The 22,043-nt window shown below is 41.3% G+C and overlaps 2 protein-coding genes across 3 annotated transcripts in view; one reads left to right on the top strand and one right to left on the bottom strand.

The window, feature by feature from the left end:
* The window catches only part of SHCBP1 (SHC binding and spindle associated 1), a 91,333-nt gene that overhangs the window by 54,862 nt on the left and 14,428 nt on the right, over positions 1-22,043 (top strand). The window contains exons 1-2 of one of the 2 annotated variants that reach the window (XM_064160313.1): positions 19,503-19,614; positions 21,748-21,915. The exons of the other annotated variant lie outside the window; for it this stretch is intronic. Of the exons in view, the coding sequence (XP_064016383.1) occupies positions 19,542-19,614; positions 21,748-21,915 (241 nt within the window). The 5' untranslated portion in view covers positions 19,503-19,541. Of the gene's footprint in view, positions 1-19,502; positions 19,615-21,747; positions 21,916-22,043 lie in introns of those variants that run through there. 2 annotated transcript variants of the gene reach the window in all.
* On the bottom strand, positions 37-6,031 carry LOC135184483 (histamine H3 receptor-like). Its single transcript, XM_064160306.1, has 3 exons — positions 5,761-6,031; positions 5,515-5,681; positions 37-3,273 (listed from the first exon to the last, which is right to left on the bottom strand). The coding sequence occupies exons 1-3, from the start codon at positions 6,014-6,016 to the stop codon at positions 2,389-2,391; spliced, it is 1,308 nt and encodes a 435-aa protein (XP_064016376.1). The 5' UTR covers positions 6,017-6,031; the 3' UTR covers positions 37-2,388.

Genomic DNA, 22,043 nt, shown 5'->3' with positions numbered 1-22,043 from the left:
TGTTGAACCTTCTGATATGGGCAAAAGACCTTTTGTAGGGACTTGAAATACGAGGCACAGTTAACCTGGATGAGCTGGGAGGCTGAGAATGTTTCTAAAGTAATAAAGTCTCATTCAAAGTAGTATTTTTTTAAATGATGCATGTTCACATTTCAGAATGCTTTTATGACACGTCCTGAGAGCTGTGGAGGATCCTACTGGATTGTAGGTCTGTGGGAGACAGACAAGTAGCAATTAAATGACAAAGCTGTAGGAAAGTGAACAGTAGAACAATTGCCAGTGTCAGCTCTTTTGAAGACTGCTCTAGTCTGTAGGTTAATGCTAGCTGCTGAAAGCTTTGAAATGTCTGTTTTACTCAAATATTCTAAAGCTAACCAACTTCCTTACTCTTTGAGTCACCCACTGCAGTGAAAATCTTCCTGCCTTGACTGGATAGTGAATGAGACCTTTGTGGCAATGTTCAGTAATTCAGTGCTGTTTTCTGAAAAAGGAAAATGTGATCCTAGGGAACAAGATATTGATATATTGATGCGTAAGTCTGGCCTGGAATGGAGGAGGAATAGGGATATAATGTAATGGCTTTACTTGCACAGTGGTATAATTAATGGCTTTCAAAACTCTTTAATATTGCTTTGTATCCATTTATGCTTTTGCTCTGAAGAGAACCATTAAGCTGATTGTTCTGTTAGAAAATATCTGTAGCAGAAAAGATGATTGTGCTTGTGTAGATGCATTCATATGGTAGGAATATGCCCTCTTAGTTTACAGTATTTGCTAACTGTTTACTTACTCCTTATGGTCAGTCCTTGTAATTTAAGAAACGTCGTTGAGTAGTAGTTTGGCGTCGTCTGCTGCAGTGAGCCGATGGGGCAGGTTAGTGCTTTTTTCTGTGTACCCTTTAAGGCTATGAAGATAAGACTTGCCTACAATTTTTAATTATTTTAATTGAAATTTTACAAATTAAAAAAAATCAAAGAACTATCTGCAAACTTTCAAGATCAATTGTACTAACATGCACTTGGCTGTGGAGTGAAGAACTACAGCTGTTCAGTAACTATCACTGCTGTCAGAAAAGGAAAGCATTGTTAAGCAATGTAGAAAATGCTTGATGGAAACAAATTTGTAGCACTAGTGATGTTCAAATCAATACCTCCTGTGGGATAAATCTAGATCCTGTGTTTTGGTGAGGTGTGCAAGCTTCCCTTGTGGCAGAAGCAGAGTGGCAAAGACTGTATATAGTTGTGTTTTCATACTCGTAATCAATAGTAAGGTAGCAAATTTTAAGACTTTGAGTCATATTATTTATGATGCATAACTTATATGTCTGAAACTATGAAGTAATTTTTTTTTTCAGTTGACCACTGTTGACTTGATGGATGGATAGATCAGTGAGTGTCATAGGTAAAAATGCCCAAACCCTTCTCTTTTACTAGTTTTGTCAGGAATTAGTCTAACTGGGAATGTTTTTAAAATTGCTCTAAGTGAAGTTTATCTAAAGCTTGTCTGTAGCAAGACCCATTGTCAGTTTTACAAACAAACTACAGAGGAAACAGAATTAGAGCTAAAGATGGAGTAATATCTGTCAATCCTGTGAGCAAGGGTTTGACTCATGACAGTTATTTCCCCTGCAGTCTCTTGGCAAGAGGCAGGAAGACACAGCTGAGGGTGGAAACTCATGGTGAAACCTTCAAGTGTATGAATTCTCACCTCTGTCTTACAACAAAGCTCTCAAAAGCCTTTTCTGGGTTTGAGCTTAATTCCTCTAAACTTCACTTGTTTCTTAAATACCTTTCCCATGCAAATTAGTGGTCCCTTACCTGCTACAATTCTTTGTTTCTCTGGCATCCTGACTGTTCTGTTGCCTTTTGTGCCATGCTGTTACTGGATAGCAGTAGTTACTGCTTTTTGCTAGTCATGATCTTGTCCAGCTTGCTACTGGGTGGGTGGATGGAAAGAATACTACACTTAACAGTAGGGACTACTGATGTCCTAAAAGTGGGTTTGGGGTTAAAATAGAACCGTTACAATGTCATTAAATTCCTTATCAGCATTATTTAAAGTCATTAAAGGTGAGACAACCTGAACTCTAATTACTGGCCATGAATGCTATATTCCCTTATCAGCACTTTTAACACTAGTGCACCATTACCAGAAAATACTCTTGGCAAAATTTCCCTACACCCTTTGAGACCTTTCTCCTCATTGCTGTGGGTTCTCCAGCTACATGGATGACTGTACTTCCATACATTCATAAATACCTACACTTGTATCTCTTTACCAGCATTCCATAAACTACTCAGTGCACATTGCACTTGATACTTGCAGGTGAGTATTAGCCAGTTTGTTTCTTCTGGAAGCAAGATGTACTAATTGCCTTCATGCTCCTTATTACTGGAAAATATTAGGGTGAATTTTGGCTTTTCCTGGACACAGGAGTTTTATAAAGGCTTTTCTAAAGCTCATGTGGCACAGTGGATATAGAACAGGGTTAAGGGCTGAATTCACCCACAGAAGCCAAAATGAAGTCTCATAGAGTGAATGCTGCACACAGTGCCCATGGCAGGCGGCTCTGATGATTGTCAAAAGCGTATATGGAGCCCAGCACAAACCGAACACACAGACAATAATTGCTAAAGACTTTGCTACTCTTCTGTCTCTGGAAAGTCTATATCTATTTGCCATTCTGTTAGCGATGTCTGCTCTATTGGTGATGCTGCAAATGGTCTCTGTAGTTTTGTAGAAACCATTCCTGTGAGGCTTGGTCTCCATTTCCACCTGAAGTGGTGGAAGGTCTTGATTCACATTCAGATTTGAATGGTTGCCAAATTTACATAGGCTGAGCCTTGAAGCCTTTTTTGAGGGAGAAAGGCTGCTTGCTCTCGTCTCATGTTTGTGTCTCTTAGCAGGTTTTATGAAAAATACAGCATGTTTCCTTTTTTCCTCCTGGAAACTTACTTCGCAGTCCTCTTGACCAGGTGATGATTGGCTTTGACTTCTGAGGGATGTGCGTTTCCTGATGTTGAGGTAAATACTTAAGTTCAAGTATGTAACAGTGATGAAAGGTGTGAAGAATTCAATAGTAGAGGCAATCATGAGGAAGTGCCAGTTGTAGAAGAATTCTGCATGACATTCCCCTTCAGGGAGGATGCTTTTCTGGGCAATGTGCTCCCAACTGAGAATGGCTGGACCATAGAGAAGAAAAGCAGCAATCCATACAGTGATCATCTTCAGTATTGCATTTCTGGTGATCCCTTTCTGAGCTCTGTAACTGACCTGAGAAAGAGAAAAGTCGCATACCTTACTAGTATCTCAGACAGTTGCAAGACTCTGCTGGATGGTCCTCTGTCACTTGTGAGGATTGATTATACATTGGTGTAGATAGAAGGGTTATACACCAAGCTTACTGGCACCGTAGAAAAGCTGCTTCTGAAATAACCCATTCCAACAACAGGTGACCAGATATGTTCTGAGATATCGGATCTTAGGAAAATCAAAGCTGTTCCGAAGTAAGTAACTGCTGCTATTTGTTTGAATGGATTGTAATACAGCTGCATTACTTGAGACATCAGTTTACAAAATGTCTAAAAACGTAGTCCTTCAAAAGTTGCTTACTTAAGATTTTAAAATAATATAAAATGTGAAAAGGATGTGAGTTCATAGAACACCCTTGTGAGTTCTTTTCTTGGCATTGTAGAGTGATAGCACTGAGAATATTGCATCAGAAAATTTTATTGAGTAACAGGTGTTTCAAGTCCCTTTGATATCCTTGATTTCATTCTGTGAGTACTTGCAGAACTCTTACCTGCAATGGAGATGTATAGACAGAGTGGTGTGGTCCAGAGAGTGCTTTGCAGAAAGACTAATTTCCCTTATTTAGAAAATAGAGAAGCTAAGGTGTAAAAAGACTCAGTAAGTCAGTACACCATATCAACAACAGATTTCAGTGGAATATTAAAATTATCTACTTGCCCAATACACTGGGGAATTAGAATATTGCTAATATTAGTATCAATAATTGGAATTACAACTTCCTATCTCTGTAGTGCCCATACAGTGTTTTGTAATGTTAAGTCCTCAAGCTTGAATTCTGTATACATGTCATGATGTACTGCCCCAAGCTGTGGGCCTTCATCTCCAAAGCCAATGCTGCACTGGCAAAATACCTGCACAGCTGAGGAATTCTGGGTTTGTCAGAATCCAGTCTGATTTTGCAGTCCTTGACAAAGCTGCTAATGATTTCAGTAGCAGTTTTGTAGGCAGATTTCTATATTCATTGAGATGGAGAATAATTTTGAACTTCATATATTTGTGTTCATTTTTTCTCACACTGCCCTAACTCAACAGGCAACTTATGTACTCTTGCTTGGGGATGGGTTTTTATATGGAGGATTAGTGTGAAGTATTTTAAAGTGTTCATTTATTATGACTAATTGCCTTTTCTGTTTCTGAAACCATCTGGTCTATATATTTATACTCTGTGTATAATCATGAGTTCGGTTTATGAAAGCAGAAGTCATGACTAATTCAGAACCTAGAAAATAAAGGAATTATGAGTGTTGGATATTTAAGAATTAATCTGTTAATTTAACTTTTTTTTTCCCCAAAAAAGTTGTTAAAACACATCTAAGTGATCTTACACTCTCTCTTTGTACTGTTTGGAAAAAAAGTATCATTGCCTCTAGTGTTATTTGGAATAAGCACTGAATCTAAACTAATCTTTTCAGGAAATACAGTCAGAATGGGGGGATGAAGTATAACCAAGAAGCACGTGTAGAAGAGTGAAGTATATTAGCAAGTAAAATATATTATTTTGGCACAGTCTTGGAGGCAGAATGTTCTAAGTGAAAATGAAGCTAACTTTTAATTTTCTAAAGCCTAGTCTATTCTTTTTTACAGTAACCAATATGCTGCGTGACTGAGGCATGGCTCTAGCTATTTCTGTGGCTTTTAGGTGGAAATAGCATTTGCATCCCTTGGATGTAAAATAATGTATATTTTGCCTCTTTTGAACCGCAAGCAGCTGTAAACATGTAATTCTCTCGATGAGAGTTTGATACCTATTGCAAAGACATCTGTGTCTGCTTTGTGCTGCAGCTGGGATGCGGGTAGGCTGGCTTAGGCTATCAGTTGTGAACAAGTGTACTGTGGTTTGCGAGCCATGGTCTGTTTCAGGTGGCAAATACTTTATCAGCTTATCTAAGCTGTGGTTGGGGAGGAAGTACACCTTGTCCCTCCTGCCCTTCTGGTTGACAAAGTAGCACATACAAACTGCCCCTTTGTAGAGCAGATTGCTTCTCACTTTTACACTGAAAGAGGTAACATTTACGTTTCTTCTGCCAAAGCTTATTGCCCCCACAACTGTTTACAGGACCGAGGGGAATTGCCTACATCCACTTGTCTCCTGTGAGATGCAGTGGAGTTCAGAGCCAGGGGTCTTAAGCAGATCACCCTGCAGAGGACAGCAGCTTTGGAGCCCCTGCAGACCACCCGCAAGACCGCTTGCCCAGCCCTTACCGCTTTGGTGACACAGATGAATCTGTCGAAGCTGATGAGGACGATGTTGAAGACAGAGGCGGTGCACACCAGGTAGTCTACCACCAGCCACAGCTTACACAAGCCCCTGCTGAGCCTCCACTTGCCTGTCAGCACGTAGGGGATGTAGAGGGGGATGCAGAAGCTGCCTGCGGACAGAGCTTGGTGGTAACACATGCAGCGCCAAGGACCACAGCCCTCTGCCCTTCCCGGCGCACCAGAACTCACCCACCAGAAGGTCGGCGATCGCCAGGTTGAGGAAGAAGAAATGGCCTTGCGTGCGGAGGCTCCGGTCCGCCACGAATGCCAGAATGACCAGGGCATTACCCAACACCGTTGCCAGTACCAGCAGCCCCATCAGCGCCGCCAGCAGCGCGGCAGTGTCGGCAGAGACGGGCGTGCCGTGCTCCCCGGCCGCCGCACCGGTGTGGGCCGCCGCCCGCGGGCTGGCGGAGCGGTTGAGCCGCAGCCAGTCCCCTTCCATGGCTCCGGGCGGGCAGCCCTGTGCCCCGCGCGGCTGCGGCGCTCGCACCGCTCTGCTGCTGGCGCCGCCCTTACCCCGCCGCAGCCCCACAGGGCGGAGCGAAGAGCCGGCCGAGGTGGGCTGTGGAGGCGCTCGGTGCTGCCCGGAGGCAGGTCGCTTCCGAGGTTTTGCTGGGACCGCGCAGGTGTGGTGAAACTTTCCGTAGTGGTGCCGTCGGGGCTGTGGGCGGGAGAGCTCCTGTGCCGCAAGCTGGCTTCCTCCCCAGCCTGTTTCGTGGGGCGCTGTGTGATAACGGCTCCCCGGTGCCGCCCGCGCCTTCCCTGGCGCTCCCCGTTGACTGCTCGTTTGCTGTCTCTGGCAGGGTAGTTTCAGTTTTCTGCCCTGTTTCCGTGACTCGCAGGCCTACACCCCTTCGACACCTCTTTCCTACAGCCCCTTGGGCCCTCAGCAGCCTGCCCAGGGAGGTGGTGGAATCACCATCCCTAGAAATGTTCAAAACCTGTGTGGGCATGGCACCTCAGGGCACGCTTTAGTGGGCATGATGGTATTGGGTTAATGGTTGGATGTGATGAGTGCAGAGATCTGTCCAACTGTGATGGGTCTAAATTGTCTTTGCTGTCTGCTGTATTTGTTTGACTTGGTGCTCTCTTTCCGCTGTGCCATCAGGGCCGGTGGTGTGGTGACACACTGGGCGGCCATCTTGCGCCTCTGGGGTGAGCCTGCAGCCTCACGGGCAGGCGAGGCAGCGGCTGCCGCAGCCTTTCCCTCTGTGAGAGCCTCAGTGCCTGTTTTCACACAACTTGTGAGAATACAGTATTTCTGCAACCTCTCTTTCCAAAGCTGGCAGTGGATTTAGACAGCATTTTAAAGCGTGTTGGTGTTGGAGAGGCAGTTTTATCACAGAAGGCAGACCTACTCTAGAAACCAAACGTGAGCATCCGGGGAAGGGCCAAGTCTTCTTTCGCCTTCTGGTAAGGTGGTTGTCTCGGTACTGGGGAGGAGCAGTGAGACAGTGACTCCTGAACAAGCTGCAGAAGCTGCTGAATTCTGTCAAAACTGAAGGGTAATTTAAGAGGAAATGCAGCTTACCTCTGCCCTCATGCTTTGGCCCACTGGGTCGCCACAGGATGAGAGGAAATGGCCCCAAGTTGCACCAAGAGAGCTTTAGATTGGATATTAGAAAAAAATTATTAACTGAAAGGGTTCTCAACCAGTGGAACAGGCTCCCTAGGAAGGTGGTTGAATCCACACCCTTAGAAGTGTTAAAAAGCACCAGACTTGGTAGAGTTAAATGAAGCTTGGTCTGAATGCTCTTAAAGGTCTTTTCCAACAAAAATGATGCTGTGATCATCCTTACAATGTGGCCATTGACAGGCTTTGCCTTCCTTTCTGTGAGAGCTTCCTAGAGACTGTAAGGAGCTTGTGACTTGCTGCCTTTAGTATGGCCCATTTGTCATAAAAAGAAAACAGGACTTGCTCAAAACCAATCATTTGATGTCTGTAATCTTCACTTAGTTCAGCTGATTATGGTAAACTTTTCTTTTATGAAAGATCTGTATAAATCTGCAGTTTGAAATAACTGCAGCTTTTGGAAGCCCTTTTTCAGATGGACACCAGGTATGACAAACAAGAACCACTTAATAACTTGCCTATTTTAGCTTGAGGTTGAGCATGTACTCTCAAGGTAGACTGGCCTTTTCCCTAGTGGCATCAAGCCTTTGTCAACATTGGAAGTAGAAATTCCAGGCCTAGTAATCCCTGTAAATTAGTAGTGCCACAGAGGAAATCCTGCAGTTTACACTTTTTATCTTATGGTCTCTGTGTCCAGGAACAGAAATGGTATCTAATGTATGTGAGCAAAATATACCTCCACATCATTGTCTCCCTAAAGCAAATAAGCAAAGCCACACAAAGCACAACTGGCAGGAACACTGAAGCCTTTTAGCTTATTACCATAGTGATTATCGTTATTGTCTAATTTAGGGACTCATTTTCACTCCTCTTTGAGCCCAGTTGGCAATTTTCCATACACTTCATTTTGGTCATGGTAAAGTTTGTTGATAATTATTGCTGTCTGAATGTGCTGTGGAGCATAAAAGGTTAAAGAGGCAGTTGAGAGACACAAAGAAAACCAAGTATCTCAATCACCAGGAAAACATGGGAGAATTAATTCTTTCACTAATAATTGCTATGTTCTTTAATGCCTCTAATGTAAAGCAATTTTACTGCAGCTCATTGAGTTTCCAGCATGTACACTTGTGTATTGTATTTGAAGGGACTTTTGTAATATATTATGTCCTAGCAGATTTTAAGATTTGGTATGTTCCATAATAATCACCTCTACTGTCTTTTGATCCTCTTTTATTATTGCTGCTTTGGCAAGGCATGATGACTGAAACTCTTAACACAACTCTGTTGTTAAAAGCATGGACTGTTAGTTCCTGACTCTGCTCTTTTGGGGACTTATTGTTGAAGACTGTACTAATGCTGTCTGAAAATCCTTGCAGGCAGCAAATCCAAATGTGCATCTGATGGACAGCACTCTTGGAACAGCAGGGTTTAAAAACCCAGACTTCAAGCATTTACTTTTTCCTGAAAAAAAAGATTTTTTTTCATGCCCGTGAGTTACTGTCTTTTTTACTGAGATATTGATTTTCTTTTAAGAACATTAATTCTTGTGAGAAGAGCTTCATTTTACATCATAATCTACATTGTGGTGATGTAGATACATTCACACACTGGAAAAAATACTTTAAAACAAGAGAGCTGTACTTTATCAGCTCCCTTGTCCAAGCAGTCTGTCCTGGAAGTAGAACACTCTGATTAATGGATCCTGGTAGGATTGAAGTAAAAATCAATGAGTAACTCTTTATAAAGTGTCTTTGAGTAAGACTGAATTGTAGACTTCTGAAAAGATTTTGTTCCTATTATTCATCTAATCCTTGCAGCAAAAGGCAGAAATTATTAGAATTGGTAAAGAGGAATGACAACAGCCCAGGAGGATAATGAAAAATGCATCACTTTTCAAGGCATATAGTGCTACCTGCTCTGAAATGTTGATTTTTGTTTCATGTGATTTCTTTAGTTATACTTGTTTTCTTTGCTGTAAGTTTTCCTTCAGTGATTTTCAAAAGAAAGTTGTCTGAATCATGCAGTTTCCCATGACTCTTGCATATGTGGAAGAGTGTCTCTACAGAAATGATAGAAAAACAGAATGTGTTTTTTCAGACCACAGACAGATGACACTATGGAATAGGCTAAACTCAGCTTCCAAATAGTCTTAGATAACCATGGAGAGAAGGGGTAGACTCCAGATGGGCATATAGGCTGTTGGTGCAGAAGGTGCAGAAGGCTTTCTTAGCTGCCATCTTCTTTCATGCACAATTAAGGCAGGCAGTAAGTACACTTACCTTGAACGTGAGATGAAAACTAAACTTGATCTTTTATTGCACATAATATTTCTTCATTTGCTTGTGCCTTTTAATGATATTACGTTTTAGTCCTTGGATTTCACCTACAGGATAACTTCTCCTCAGCAGGTCCAGTGCTGTCTGATACTTAAGCTGTGTTCCCTATTGAATTGGAGGGCACTTGTTACATGTTTCAGTGAAGGATATGAAAGCATACCATAGCTGTGGAACCTTCACTTACATAAAGCAAACTATTCAGTAGTAGTTTTCCAAATTTCTGACAAAATATTTAGTTGCCAGTAACCCTATTTAACATTTATAGGTTGTTGTCAACTCTTCTCTGACGATGAGTATGTGGCAGAGAAAACGGTTCCTAGGCCAGGAAATGAGGAATGATTTTCAGACTGAGAGAATGTATACATGGCTTTATCAACCAGTAAATCAAATTCTGCTGTCAGAGCTGATCCTAGTTACATGGAGAAAACTAAATTCTGCTAAGATCATTTCCTACTAACTTTCAAGACTTTGCCAGTCAGGATTTTGCTTTCATATTGACTTCCTTAATTTTGTTTAATGCTCTGCACATGTCTCCATGCACATGAAACAATATTTTAAAATAATTCCTGTTCCTGCGTCTGTAGAAAACAAACACCTATCTGAGCTGTGCCAGGGGACACAGCATTGCCTACCATTTACTGATTATGCACTTGCTCTTGTCTTCATTAAAGTAACATTCAGTTGTGCATATATTGAGGCTGGTAGGATTGCAAGGTTTGGTGTAGGTATCAGCACCATCACTTGTCTATAGTTGTTCCAGATTTTTTTAAAAGGCACTTGTAAAGGCATGGCTAGAGCTTAAAGGTGATGTACTGCTTTCTTAATAGTATAAAGAAAGCAGACTTCTATGCCCTTAGTTCTTGACGAGCCACTTGTTCAAACATCAACAAACTGTTTTCCATCTGCTTTGGCTGTGGTATACTGTTTGGTCAAGTTCCATTGCGCTTACGTGGAAACAAGAATGTGATGCCAGAGAGATAATAGGGATCAGGCCAAGATGATTCAGTTCTGCACTTCAGGTGATGTCATGATTGCTGTGTGACTCTATGAATTCATCCAAATACCATGAGCTTGAGAGCCCCCTCTACATCTGGCTTTATTGTTTTAATAATATTTTTTAAAGAAATAAGATTTGTGGGTTTGATTAATATAGATGGGAGATTTGAAACATGGTTTAAGTAAAGGACTTGGATTATGAAAGTCTGAAATGAGGTACCAGAAATAGTTATCCCATAGGCACTTGCTGTAAGGTTACACAAAATTATGTTAGCATTGAGAAGCACTACAAATAGTTTGATGTCTTTTTGTTCCTTCTGCATACATCAGTTCCACTTATTAGTACAAGTACTCTGTATTACCAGCTTCAGCAATGCAGCAAGTTTGACGTTTGTATCCTTCCCATCCCGGCTCCTCTCGGTATTTCACTTAAAAGCTTTCACTTATGTTGTCAGCATCAAATTGTCATTGTAATCTTGTCTCTTGGCTGCAAGGACAGTACAAATGACTGAATGTTTATCAGTTGTACTCACAGCTGGATAGATGTTCAGGAAGTATCTCTCAATGTACTGGTTACTAGGACATAGCATATGTCAGAGCTACCCAGACTTATTCTGAATTCCTTCTTCCTTAATTATTGGAAAGGTTCCTTTTCCCCCTGGCCTGTCACCTTTTTCATTTGCACTGCTAATGTCCAGGTATATGGTCTGTCTAATCTCTAGTGCTGTTACTGACCTGGAGGGTTAATTTAATGCTGAAGATAATGTGTGTCTTGAATTTCATGCACACACACCAGGTGTCTGACCTATTTTCTCTGCTTGTATAGTCTTTATAAAACTAGTTTCTATGGTAGCCTTAAAAAAGGTGATGCGTTCAGATTTCTCATTTGTCCAAGGAGTAAAATCGAGATGGAGTGGAGGTGCTGCACTTTGGTACTCATACAGGTACTAAGTAATGAACTTGTCATGTCATTGTAGAGATTAATGGGGTTTCTACCATTAGATACCACTTGAAAAGCATTTGTCTGGTGCAGCAAGAGCCTAATTTATTCCATGGGCAGGGTGAACTAAGTTTGGGAAAATTTTGAGGTGAAAAACATATAATAATTCTCTTTTTACTTAAGTGTTCTTTTCTCTACCCAGTTGCCTGTTAGAATATGCTATTCTTCAGTATTTTATTATCAATTTTCAATTGCTTGTCTGCTGTATCATAGCAGTGAACTTTTAATCAGTGAATTCTGGATTTAAGCCAAAAAAAATACTCAAAGTACCCTTCACCAGTCATGATTAAGATCATACTGTTTTTTTTAAGAGATGTGACTGGTAAATAATGACTGATATTGCATTGTTATTAATAGTTTTTATGGCAATTTTTCCTGTGTTAGATGGCCTTCATCATCTGGGTAAGTTTTCAAGAGCTCCTTATAGTTAGTCAAACCCTGATGAATCTGTTCAGGTTGTGCATCAGATTTTTGATTCATCCATGGAAGGAATGCTTAAGTAGTAAGAGGTTATAAGATAAGTAGAATCTACTCTGCAAGACATAGCTCTCATTGCCTTCCTATGAAATACATCAACATCTGAGGAAGCTGCATATGTGCCTGTTTGGCACCTTTGGTTTCATTTTGTAGAGGTTCCTGCTTGAAAGAGGCTCCTCCAGGCTTCAGCGTGAAAACATGAGATAGTGTGCCATGTATGTCATCATGGTACAGGTGACTAACATATTGTTGCCACTGACAACATTTGAATATCCATACTACTTTGATTGGAGATAGATAACATAGGAATAAAAACATCATTTGAAAACACAGGCTAATGTGGTTATGAGTGTTGCAGAACGCTTCATCTCCATAGAGGGAAGTTAGTTAAAAATGCCTTTTTTTACATTAGACAGAATCTGGAGTGCTGGAGTGTTATCTGCCTAGTAGAAAGCTGCATGTTTACTATGTTAAATATAAGACAGGAGATGGGCATGCCAATCAGCCTTTATTCATCAGCACTATGATGGATACAATATTTTTTCATCCACACCATGCTGCCAGCCACTGCACACCCAGCTGAAACATCCACACTTCCCTGTGACATTTGAGTATGTATGTGGATATCGATTTTTATCATTACAATCCAGAAGGACCTGAACAAGATAGGGATGCAGGCCCAGGTGAACCTCATGAGGTCCTTCAACAAGACCAAGTAAATGATATGGCACCTGGGACAGAACAATCATCATTATCAATACATGCAGTTAGAAAGCAGCCCTGCTGAAAAGGATTGGACAGTTCTGGTGGATGAGAAGCTTGATATGAGCCAACAGTGTGCTTGCACCTAGAAGGCAAAATGCGTCCAAGGCTGCATCAAAAGAAATGTGACCAGCAGATCAAGAGAGGTGATTCTGCCACTGCTCTGCTCTAGTGGGATCTCACCTAGAGTACTATGTCTGTCTCTGGGGCCCTCCACAGAAGAGTGCCACAGGAACGATGAGGGAGCTGGAGCACTTCTCCCATGAGGAGGGCTGTGGGTGCTGGGTTTGTTCAGACCAGACAATACAAGGCTCCAGGTTAGGGTCTCTAACCAAGACAAACCATTCTATGCTTCTATGATTCTCTGTATTACCCATTTATGTAGTATGTGGTAAAATTACTGCAATTATGCACAATTGCTAAGAAGATTGCTGAGCACTGGATAACAAGTCATCAAGAGAAAAACAACTACAAAAGTATAGTGTGCCTGAATTTAATGCCCAAAATGAACTCTCTGCATGTCACTGTTCTGACTATCAGCTGAAGTTTGGGTAGTTCCAGCTTTTCAAATTACCATCTGTTAAAATATATTCATAAGCCCACTGATGAGTGTTTGTTAGAACACATGCTAATTAATCTCTTTTCCAACACATTCAAGTAGCTGATTTGTAAGACCAGAGGCATCATCGGCACACATTAGTTGTCAAGTTAAGGATACGTCCATCTTTTCAAAAAAATAAAGTACTTGAACTATACAAAATCATAGGAGAATTGCTTTTGAACAGCCTCAGTCAAATTTTAACTGAAACAAAAGGAGGTGCTGATCAAAGTGATATACTACCCCATCACCAGCAGCTGCATTCTTTTGCCTCACTAGTAAATTTTGTTTCCTTTACAGTGAATGAAGAGATGCAATGATCATGTGTAGTCACTAGTGTTCTGCTCTTACTGTCTCCTTGCAACTCAGGCCTGAAAAAAGGAATTTGGAGATAAGCTCTATACTTCAGTTTATATCCTTGAATATTTCACTTTGAGTGCCAGCCGAATGAAAAAGGACTCTAGTTCAAAAATGCCTATGTCTTGCTCCAGTTGCATCAGAACAAGTGGTAGCCCTGAATTTTCTGTTCCATTCTTACAGTTTCCTTGCAATTTAGGAATAAAATGAAGGAATGTGCCTCTCTGTGTGCTCTTCAGCTGAGAAAGCGCTCTGGTTCTCCATCTCCTGTAGAGAAAGTTGTAGCCCTGAATTCTCCAGTCTGTTTTACAGGCTCTTTAGATTATAGCCTGAAATGCTTCTCTTTGTGTGCTATTTGGACAAAAAAAAAAAAAAAAAAAAAAATCTCTGATTCAGAACTGCATGTGCCTTGCTCCAGTTCCTGCAAAGGAAGAGCTAGCTGAGAATTCTCTGTTCCTATTCTTATGGACTCCTTGCAAGTCACCTATAGAACAAAGGAATTTGGGGCTAAGTTCCTTACTTTCACTGCTAACCTGGAATGTTTAATTTTGGTGTGCTATTTGGCAACAAAAGGACTCTGTATCAATGCATATGTCTTGCTTCACCTTCTGCCAGAAAAAGCGGTAGTCCAGAATTTCCTGTTGTGGGGTTGGGCTCTTATAACCTGGAATGGTTGCAACTTGCCCATTTGAACCAGGAGCTGGGCAAGACATTTTTGAACCAGAGCCCTTTCTTGGCTGAAGAGCATACAACGTGAAACTTTCCAGGTTATAGGAAAGAGCCTTAATTCAAGCATGCTACCTTCACCACGTAATTATGTCTGATGATCCGTTTCATTCTCCATCTGCATTAATCATGATTGCAGCCTTATATTTAATCGCTGAATTTTTGCTATTCTTTCAAAAGTGTGGGCAGTAGAGGGGCAGAAATGTAATGGGCTGGTGATGGCATTAGTAAGAATAGGCACCATTGCCAATGAGAATTTTGACAGTAATAGAGCACAATACAGCACTCATTCTGCTAAGCAGTGTTAAATGCCTGATCAATAAATGCCATAGTGTTAGTCATAAAGCTGAAGCCTGTTTGCAATTCCCATTTTTGCCCAAAGTCTGTTTATTCCCATTTAAACTCAATTTCAATTTTAATATCTGTCAGAAAATCTGCCTGCCTATTGCTTGTCTCCAAAGAAAGAAAACACTTTGTTATGGACTATACTCTGCTGTACTGCTAAAATCAGGTGAGAAACACCTTGTTTGAGGCTCAGTGTATTTTTCCAGGGCTCCTGACAGCTTTGAAACATCTAAAAAAGATTGCTGCTTTTTTCAAACCTCCTTCCAGTTTGCCGAGTGTTTGGAGAAAGGGCCTACCCAATACTAGGGTAACACAATCAATAACATTTCTGTTGAAGAGCAGTAATTTATCAAGAAATCTCTGCAGATTTGAATTTTCCATTATTATGCAGATTCCTTCTCAAAGTCAATATGTAAATGGTACATTTCCTGAGGAGAAGGCATATCTGAGAGGCAGATACATTTCAGTATGTGTAACATACTACATTGTGTGTAGCCAACCACAAAAATCAAAACCCCATCTAATTTAGATCAGTCCTCCAATGGGAGTAGTTCTGCTCTTCCTGAAGTGCCTTACCTGTTCTTCAGTAACACCTGGGAAGTATGTGGAAGGGTGGGTGAAAACAGAACTGCAGAATCTTCTTTGATCAGCAAAAGGGCCCCAAATCTGTTAAACTCCAGAATGGTTCATAAAAATAACTGAATTTGACTTTTTGAGGTAATAAGCGTATACAGGTTTTTCAAAGGTTTAATTGCCTTTTTGGTTTGATTCAATTTATTTAGGTTTACAATGATTTATCTTTATACAGCTATAAAAGGAAGTCTGAAGACTGATGAAGTACCTGGCAAAGGATATTAGTTATAGCTAAAACCCAACTAATTAACAGCAATCTACAGTTATATGACAACATTCTTCCCCAGACATAAAAGTGATTTGCAAACAAATTAATAAAACATATTCAGTAAAAAGTACTATCTGCATTTTTATAGTAGGCAAATGGAGGCCTAGAGACTAAAATGATTGCCATGCCTACAGAGAGAATTTGTGTCAAGATGAGGAAAAATACAGAGAATATTTTTACTGTCTTATGTAACAGCCTCTTTTTTTTTTTTAAACTGTCTTCTGTGCATATTTGTTTCTTTCCCATCATTATCACATCTCTGCTAGCTTTCTCAACTGCTCATTCCACACATTTGATAGACTAACTTCTGATTTGCAAGCCTTACAATTTTTTTATTACATGCAATATAATAATTTGATCTTTTTGTCCTATTGGTATATAAGATTGCCTTGTAATTAATGATACATGACAAAGAAGATATTAATTTAAGTCATATTAAAACATACAGATCCTGTGCTTTTAACTGAGATATATGGATGGCCACAAAAGAGAACTAATATCAAAGCATTTATCTTCTAGCAGTGAGTGAATTAGAATTAACCTATTTTCTTCTTTCTGTAAGAAGGCTGGGTAAAACACTGCTATTTTTCTTTCAGGTTTTAACTTTGGAATGAAGTTTGTGTTTGGCATGAACATACGTTGTCCCAGTGAACTTAGTGGCACATAATGAAATTCTGTTCCAGAGTAACCAAGTAAGTTTGCTATCATATATTTCTGTAGATGGGTGTTTTTTCATCATGAGCCCACATATAAAAGGAAAGGCTGTCCTGAGCTGTGGACTGCATGCTCTATATTCAATAACTTGCAGACATCAAATTTGGAGAGCTGAAGCAACTTCTCGGCATAACTTTACACAGCAATAATTTTTCACTGCATGTCAGTCTGGCTCCATAAGCAATTATAGACTGACTTATATATGCCAGTTTCAGCAGCCCTTCTGGCTTGCTGCTTTGTTTAGCGAGGGCTGTGGGTTACCACCAGGCTTTGAGCTGGCAGAGTCTTATTGATTTCTATGTTGCACGTGCATAGGAGCTGCTATTGTTCAGCTGTTTGTGACGTGCATGTTGTCAGGACACCCAACCTGGTCAGATACCACATGTGGGATCTGCTTTGTGTTCCTTTAGTGAAATGCCAAAAGAAAATTATCTTTTAGTGTTTTTAGTATTAAGACTCTAGGTTGTTTCTTCATTTTCTTGGGTTTATGTAGCTACACTTCCCTCAATTTCTGTAAAGCCTTCTGTGGTTTACAAATTGTACTTGTTGTGCCTTGTTTTTGAGTGAAGGTCTATCTCAGATTTCAAATGTCAGAGTCCTTTACAAACTAGCACTTCTTACTGCTTTAATATTGCAACGAAAAAGTAGCTGAGCAAATGTATTTGGGGCTTAAGATAGCGGGTTTAGAGTGACTGAAATGCATGCATCTCATTGACAAGAGCAGTAGCAATAAGATTTCATTCAAAAGTGTGAAAGCAGAATACAGAGTGTGAGGGCAACCACTTTCTCTTCTTCCTTTCAAATTCAGGACCATTAATATTTCATATAGTCTTGCTAATGCTTTGCACTTACCTAGAGTTCTTACTCCAGGCTTGTGTATGAGTACCTTTCTGTGCTTCTTTGTGTACTGTGCTTCTTTGAAGTAAAATAGCTCTGTTGCAAGGGTTCGGTTGATTAATGACACATTGTAGAACTGTCTTATATAGTAAGATATTATGTATCTTAAATAGTAATTCTGCTTCCAGCTAAGCTGAAAACTAAACAAATAGGGGTAAGTGGAACTAACCTTCCCAGTGTGAGCCCTGAAGAGTTCCTGAGTTTATTGTATCTATCTAGAGAAAAAAAAATTAATCATTTAAATAATATGAGAATCTACACACCTGTATCTTTACAATTATTCCATATATAAAGTTATATGTACAGGCAAGATCACGGGTCCAAGGTTTATAAACAAATACATAATGGTAAAGATTTAACAGCAGCTATCTAGGCCATCTTAAGGTATTCTGCTTTTCCTGTCTTTTATTTAGTCTTTTTTGTTTGTTTGTCTGTTTGTCTTTTTTTGGTCTGTTGTGTTCACTATTTCGGTCCTGTCCTTCTGGTAGTCTCTCTTCATTCTATCTGTTGAAAAGAGTACAAGGTGAGGAAAATCCCACTAGGGTAACTTAGACCTAAGTCCCAAAAGATGACTATCATCTCGGTGGAATATCCCTTTTCCAGTACTTCATCCCTATTGTGAAAGTTCTCATTGCTGTTCGTTCATTATCTAGGTTTCAAAGGCACAAACTCTCAATTGTTAGTTAGTTAAAATGTACCAATTCACAGACATTTCATTTACAAACACACTGCTTTGAAGGCTGGCCTTACCACAAAAATATGCTTGGGCAGTGGTGATATTTAGAAGTTTTAGTGTAATTTTGTAACTCATTATGATAGAGGAAAAACGACCTGAATATGGTTAAACATACTTCCACAGTATAACGGTTACGTTGTGATAGCACACTGCAGAAAAGTCTCAGGGTCTAAGAGGCTCTTTTTTTTCTGGTTTGAAGAGCAAGGGTTGATTTCAGTAGATCTACAACTCAGACTTATGCAATGCCAGGATGAATAGGTCTGTGGCTTTACTCTAAATATCCAAACTGCTGTAGGCATTGCATTGCTGCTACAAAAGCAATTAATATTTGGAAAATAAAGATTAAGAAACTGCGACCTGGCATCTAATTCAGTCTTTTTGTTAGAAATCTAATGGAGCCCCCTCGTGGCCATTGATGTTCTGAAGCATTTCTTTCAAAACCCGTTTAACAACAGCCGTTTGGAGAAGTAAGTGCTTCCCAATTGAACAATTCTGCTGTAACACTTGTTAAAGGTGTTGATGACATAAAGAGCCTGTGGTGACAATACAGCTCAAACCCAGTTTCTCCGTGGTATTGACTGAAGTGGTTGAATTGCCAGGAGCAGCTCTCTCAAAGACTGCCCTACAGCTGCAATCTTACATCCCTGACTCCAACAGTGGTGTTATATGAGCAGACTCTACTGTCCCAAATATGGCTTCGGTCACAGGACTCTGATCCTGGTTCTTTGAAATGCATTGCACAGAGGGCTGCACATTCTTCGCAGAGCATCTTGACTTTTTCTGTCTTTATATCTTACCCGAGATCTGTATAGTGAGCTGCAGTCTTCTCATCATACCTACTCAGATATGTCTTCCAATTCGTTTGCTCAACCTTACTAAGTAGTAACACTATTTTGATTTTAATACATTTTGGAGTTTGTGGTAACAGGCTCGGAACCACCAGTGACAGCTTGCAAAGCTGTGTTGTGAAAGATGAAGAGATGTCATCACAGAAAGGTGATGCTGTTGCTAAGATGCCTAAGTCAAAAGCCCGGAGCCAAACCTGGGCTTTGTATTTGCATCGGGTGCCTTTTGTGTAGCAGTCTGAGTCAGAAGCAAAGCTTCACGTAACTTCCTGGAGTTAGGTGAAGGAATTGTTCAGTGAATTACGTGTTGAGAAGAGCTGTACCTCCTCGCCGGCACTTCCATGTCTCGTTCTGCAAGAATGGGCCTGGTGTATGGCTTCGATTACGGCTGACGAGCGGAGATTTTCAAGCGTTCTTTTCCGTTGTAGTATCTCCGGCTGACCCCCGGCTCCAGAGGAAGCGGGGCCATCCTTCTGGAAAGCGGGAAGCTTGCCCCCCCTATGCCCGCGCACAGCTGCGGGTAACGGCTGACTGCCACACCCCACCCCGGCCCGCCCCGTGCAAGGCGGTCCCAGCGGGCCTGGTGCCACCGCCCGCCGCTGCCGCCAGCCAATCGGAGCGGCCGCTGCCTGTGACGTTACAGGGGTGAATGGCCGAGGCAGTTTGAAATTTCCGCGGGCGGAGGCGCGCAGGCAGGCGGCAGCATGGCTGAGGTGGGGCCGCCGCCGGCGCAGAGCAGCACCGGCCTGCAGCGGTGTGTCGAGGAGGCGAAGCCAGGTAGGAGTTCGCTGTCCCGGGCGGCCGGGAGCCACCGACGGCCGGGCGTGTCCAGGCGCCGCCGCCCGTTTTTCCGCCAGCTTGCCCGGAGCGGCGTCGAAGGGCCGGCGTCGGCGTGTGCCTTCGCAGGCAGCTGTCCCACCTGGGAAGGAGAAAGGCGAGCCGGAGGAAGGTCGCTGGCACCGTCTGTCTCGCTTTAGGGCTGTTCCGGCTGGGGCTGGAGTATATCCAGGAACAGAAACTGCACAGCCGTCCCTGCCGTGTTGTTTGGCCGCCCTTACGGGAATAGTGTTTTTTGTCTGCAGCCTGTTCTGTGTAGCTGCAGTGCCCAGGGCTAGCCTCAGGCTGTGGCTCTGCTCTCCCCTGGCTCCGAAGCTGCTGGTGCGTGCCATGGGGACTGGGAAATAGTGTCCTGAGAGGTAACATAAGGATGTTCTCGGACACCAGTAACTTCTTCTTTTAGATTTTTTTTTTTTCTTCTTTTCCATGTGTGTCTCAGATGTGTACCACAGGCATTTAAATTAGAGTCCAGCAGCATGTATGTGTTTCAAACACTGACAGAGGAAAAACGCTTTCTTAGAGGTGACTTCTTTGTTCTCCCTCTGCCTTAATAGCACAATATTGGTGCTTTTACTATTTATTGAGTATTGTCCTTCAGTGTTAGACCGTTAGTACTTAGTGCTTGCCATTTGTAAACGAAGAGCAAGCTAAGTTAAAGGGCTTGTTGAAATGTATGCTGTGTTCTGTAATTCACAGTGTGGCTTGCACAGGGTATAGCTATTATAGTTGCTAGATTTGGTTGTGCAGGGAAAAGCTCTCATATACATAACATTAGCTACAGCTTCACCAAAATCTTTAAATGTATATTTTAAAACCCATTTCGATGATCATCTTTTCGTTTCCTTACTTTACAATTACTACAGTGGCTCTGCTACACAGAAAGTTAAGCTGTTAAAAGAACTTGTAACAACATCGGTTCTGTGGGTTTGTTTTGCTGAATTGAATTTGGCCCCAGATACGTAAGAACTTAGACTTAAGGTCTAAACTATTAGCTTTCATAATGCATCCTGAAATGTAAGGGATATGCTAGGAATGTGGGGGTTTAGGGTATATATAGTGAAGGTCATACTGCAATCTAATGAAAATGCAAGGACCTATGGATAGTTTCAGACAAGGAGAGTGCCCTGAACCATTATGTTTAATGAAAAGAGAAAAAACATAGACTTGAATCACTATCATAATTTGTTTACTGAAATTGTCCTCTAACATTTTCAGAGCTTATAGGTGACTAGGCTTGAGAGATACTTTAAGACCAGTAGTGACTGAGTTGTAATGAGAACAGAAGTAGAACCACTTCTTTTGAAGACAGCTAAAGGGGCATTGCCATTGCATCCCATCAAAATGAAGATTCAACCAATGTCTATTTCAGCAGGCTAAGAATTACACTGTCGTCTTCATGTCTAAACATGTTGTTTGAAACGTCCATGGAGTTATTTGTCAGCTTATTAAAACAAAAATAATGCTTATACCAAAGAACAGAAAAAGACTTGGGAGAAGAGCAACTGTGAAAGCACAGGTTAAGCTTAGACCATTATCTGCCATTTTACCGTTCATTTTGCTTATACTTTGCTCTTTGGTGGTGCAGGCAGTGTGTGTGAATGGTGAATCTGAATTGTTTTAAATCATATATCAGGACAAAGTAAGTTAGCATGTAACTGCAGCTTAGGGCAGATAATCACAAACAGGGATATCCACTTTTGAGACAGGGTAAATATTCTGAAAGGAGCATGCACTGCAATAGGTTGCTCAGGGAGACTGTGGATGGCCCTTCCCTGGAGGTGTTCAAGGCCAGGTTGGATGAGGCCTTGACCAACCTGGTCTAGTGGAGGGTGTCTGTGCCCATGGCAGAGGGGTTGTAAACAGGTGATCTTCAAGGTTTCTTCCAACTCAAACCACTTTATGAATCTATAAAGTAACCAACTAAGCCAGTATCTTCACCAAGCATAACTTTATATGTGTTGTAGAAAGCAAATTCATGACAGAACAGAACAGAAATTCTTTGGTAATAGAGCAGCGAGTAATGATAGCATTGAACTGATTTTAGGCTTTACTTTGTTCCCACTCTTCTCCCAGATCTGCTCCAGGAAAATGATTCCTGCAGTGGTTACGGCAGTCATGACAAACCAGGGACTGCTTTAGGAAGGACTGTGCCCAACAGGAATGTGCTTTTTCCAGATACTTTTCATACTGATCATCTTTTGTTTTATGAGCGCTTTAAAGCTTACCAGGATTACATCTTAGGTAAGTAATTTCTTAGTAGAAAAGAATATGCAGTTAGGTTTCCTGTAGTGACTGTTTAGATGGTCCAGTTTGAACAGACCCAATTTTGTATTAAATGGCACGAGATGCTCTTAATAACAGGGACTAGA

The sequence above is a fragment of the Pogoniulus pusillus genome, chromosome 20 (genome assembly GCF_015220805.1).
Source record: "Pogoniulus pusillus isolate bPogPus1 chromosome 20, bPogPus1.pri, whole genome shotgun sequence".
Classification (NCBI taxonomy): domain Eukaryota; kingdom Metazoa; phylum Chordata; class Aves; order Piciformes; family Lybiidae; genus Pogoniulus; species Pogoniulus pusillus.
Note: the sequence above shows the minus strand (reverse complement) of the source record. Positions and strands in the feature narration are given on the sequence as shown.

Excerpts from the sequence above, each read along its gene's own strand:
- LOC135184483 (XM_064160306.1), bottom strand. The coding sequence starts at position 6,016 with ATGGAAGGGGACTGGCTGCGGCTCAACCGCTCCGCCAGCCCGCGGGCG. Across the intron at positions 5,682-5,760 it reads GATCGCCGACCTTCTGGTGG|GCAGCTTCTGCATCCCCCTC; the intron begins GTGAGTTCTGGT and ends CTCTGTCCGCAG. Across the intron at positions 3,274-5,514 it reads TCATCTGTGTCACCAAAGCG|GTCAGTTACAGAGCTCAGAA; the intron begins GTAAGGGCTGGG and ends TCTCTTTCTCAG.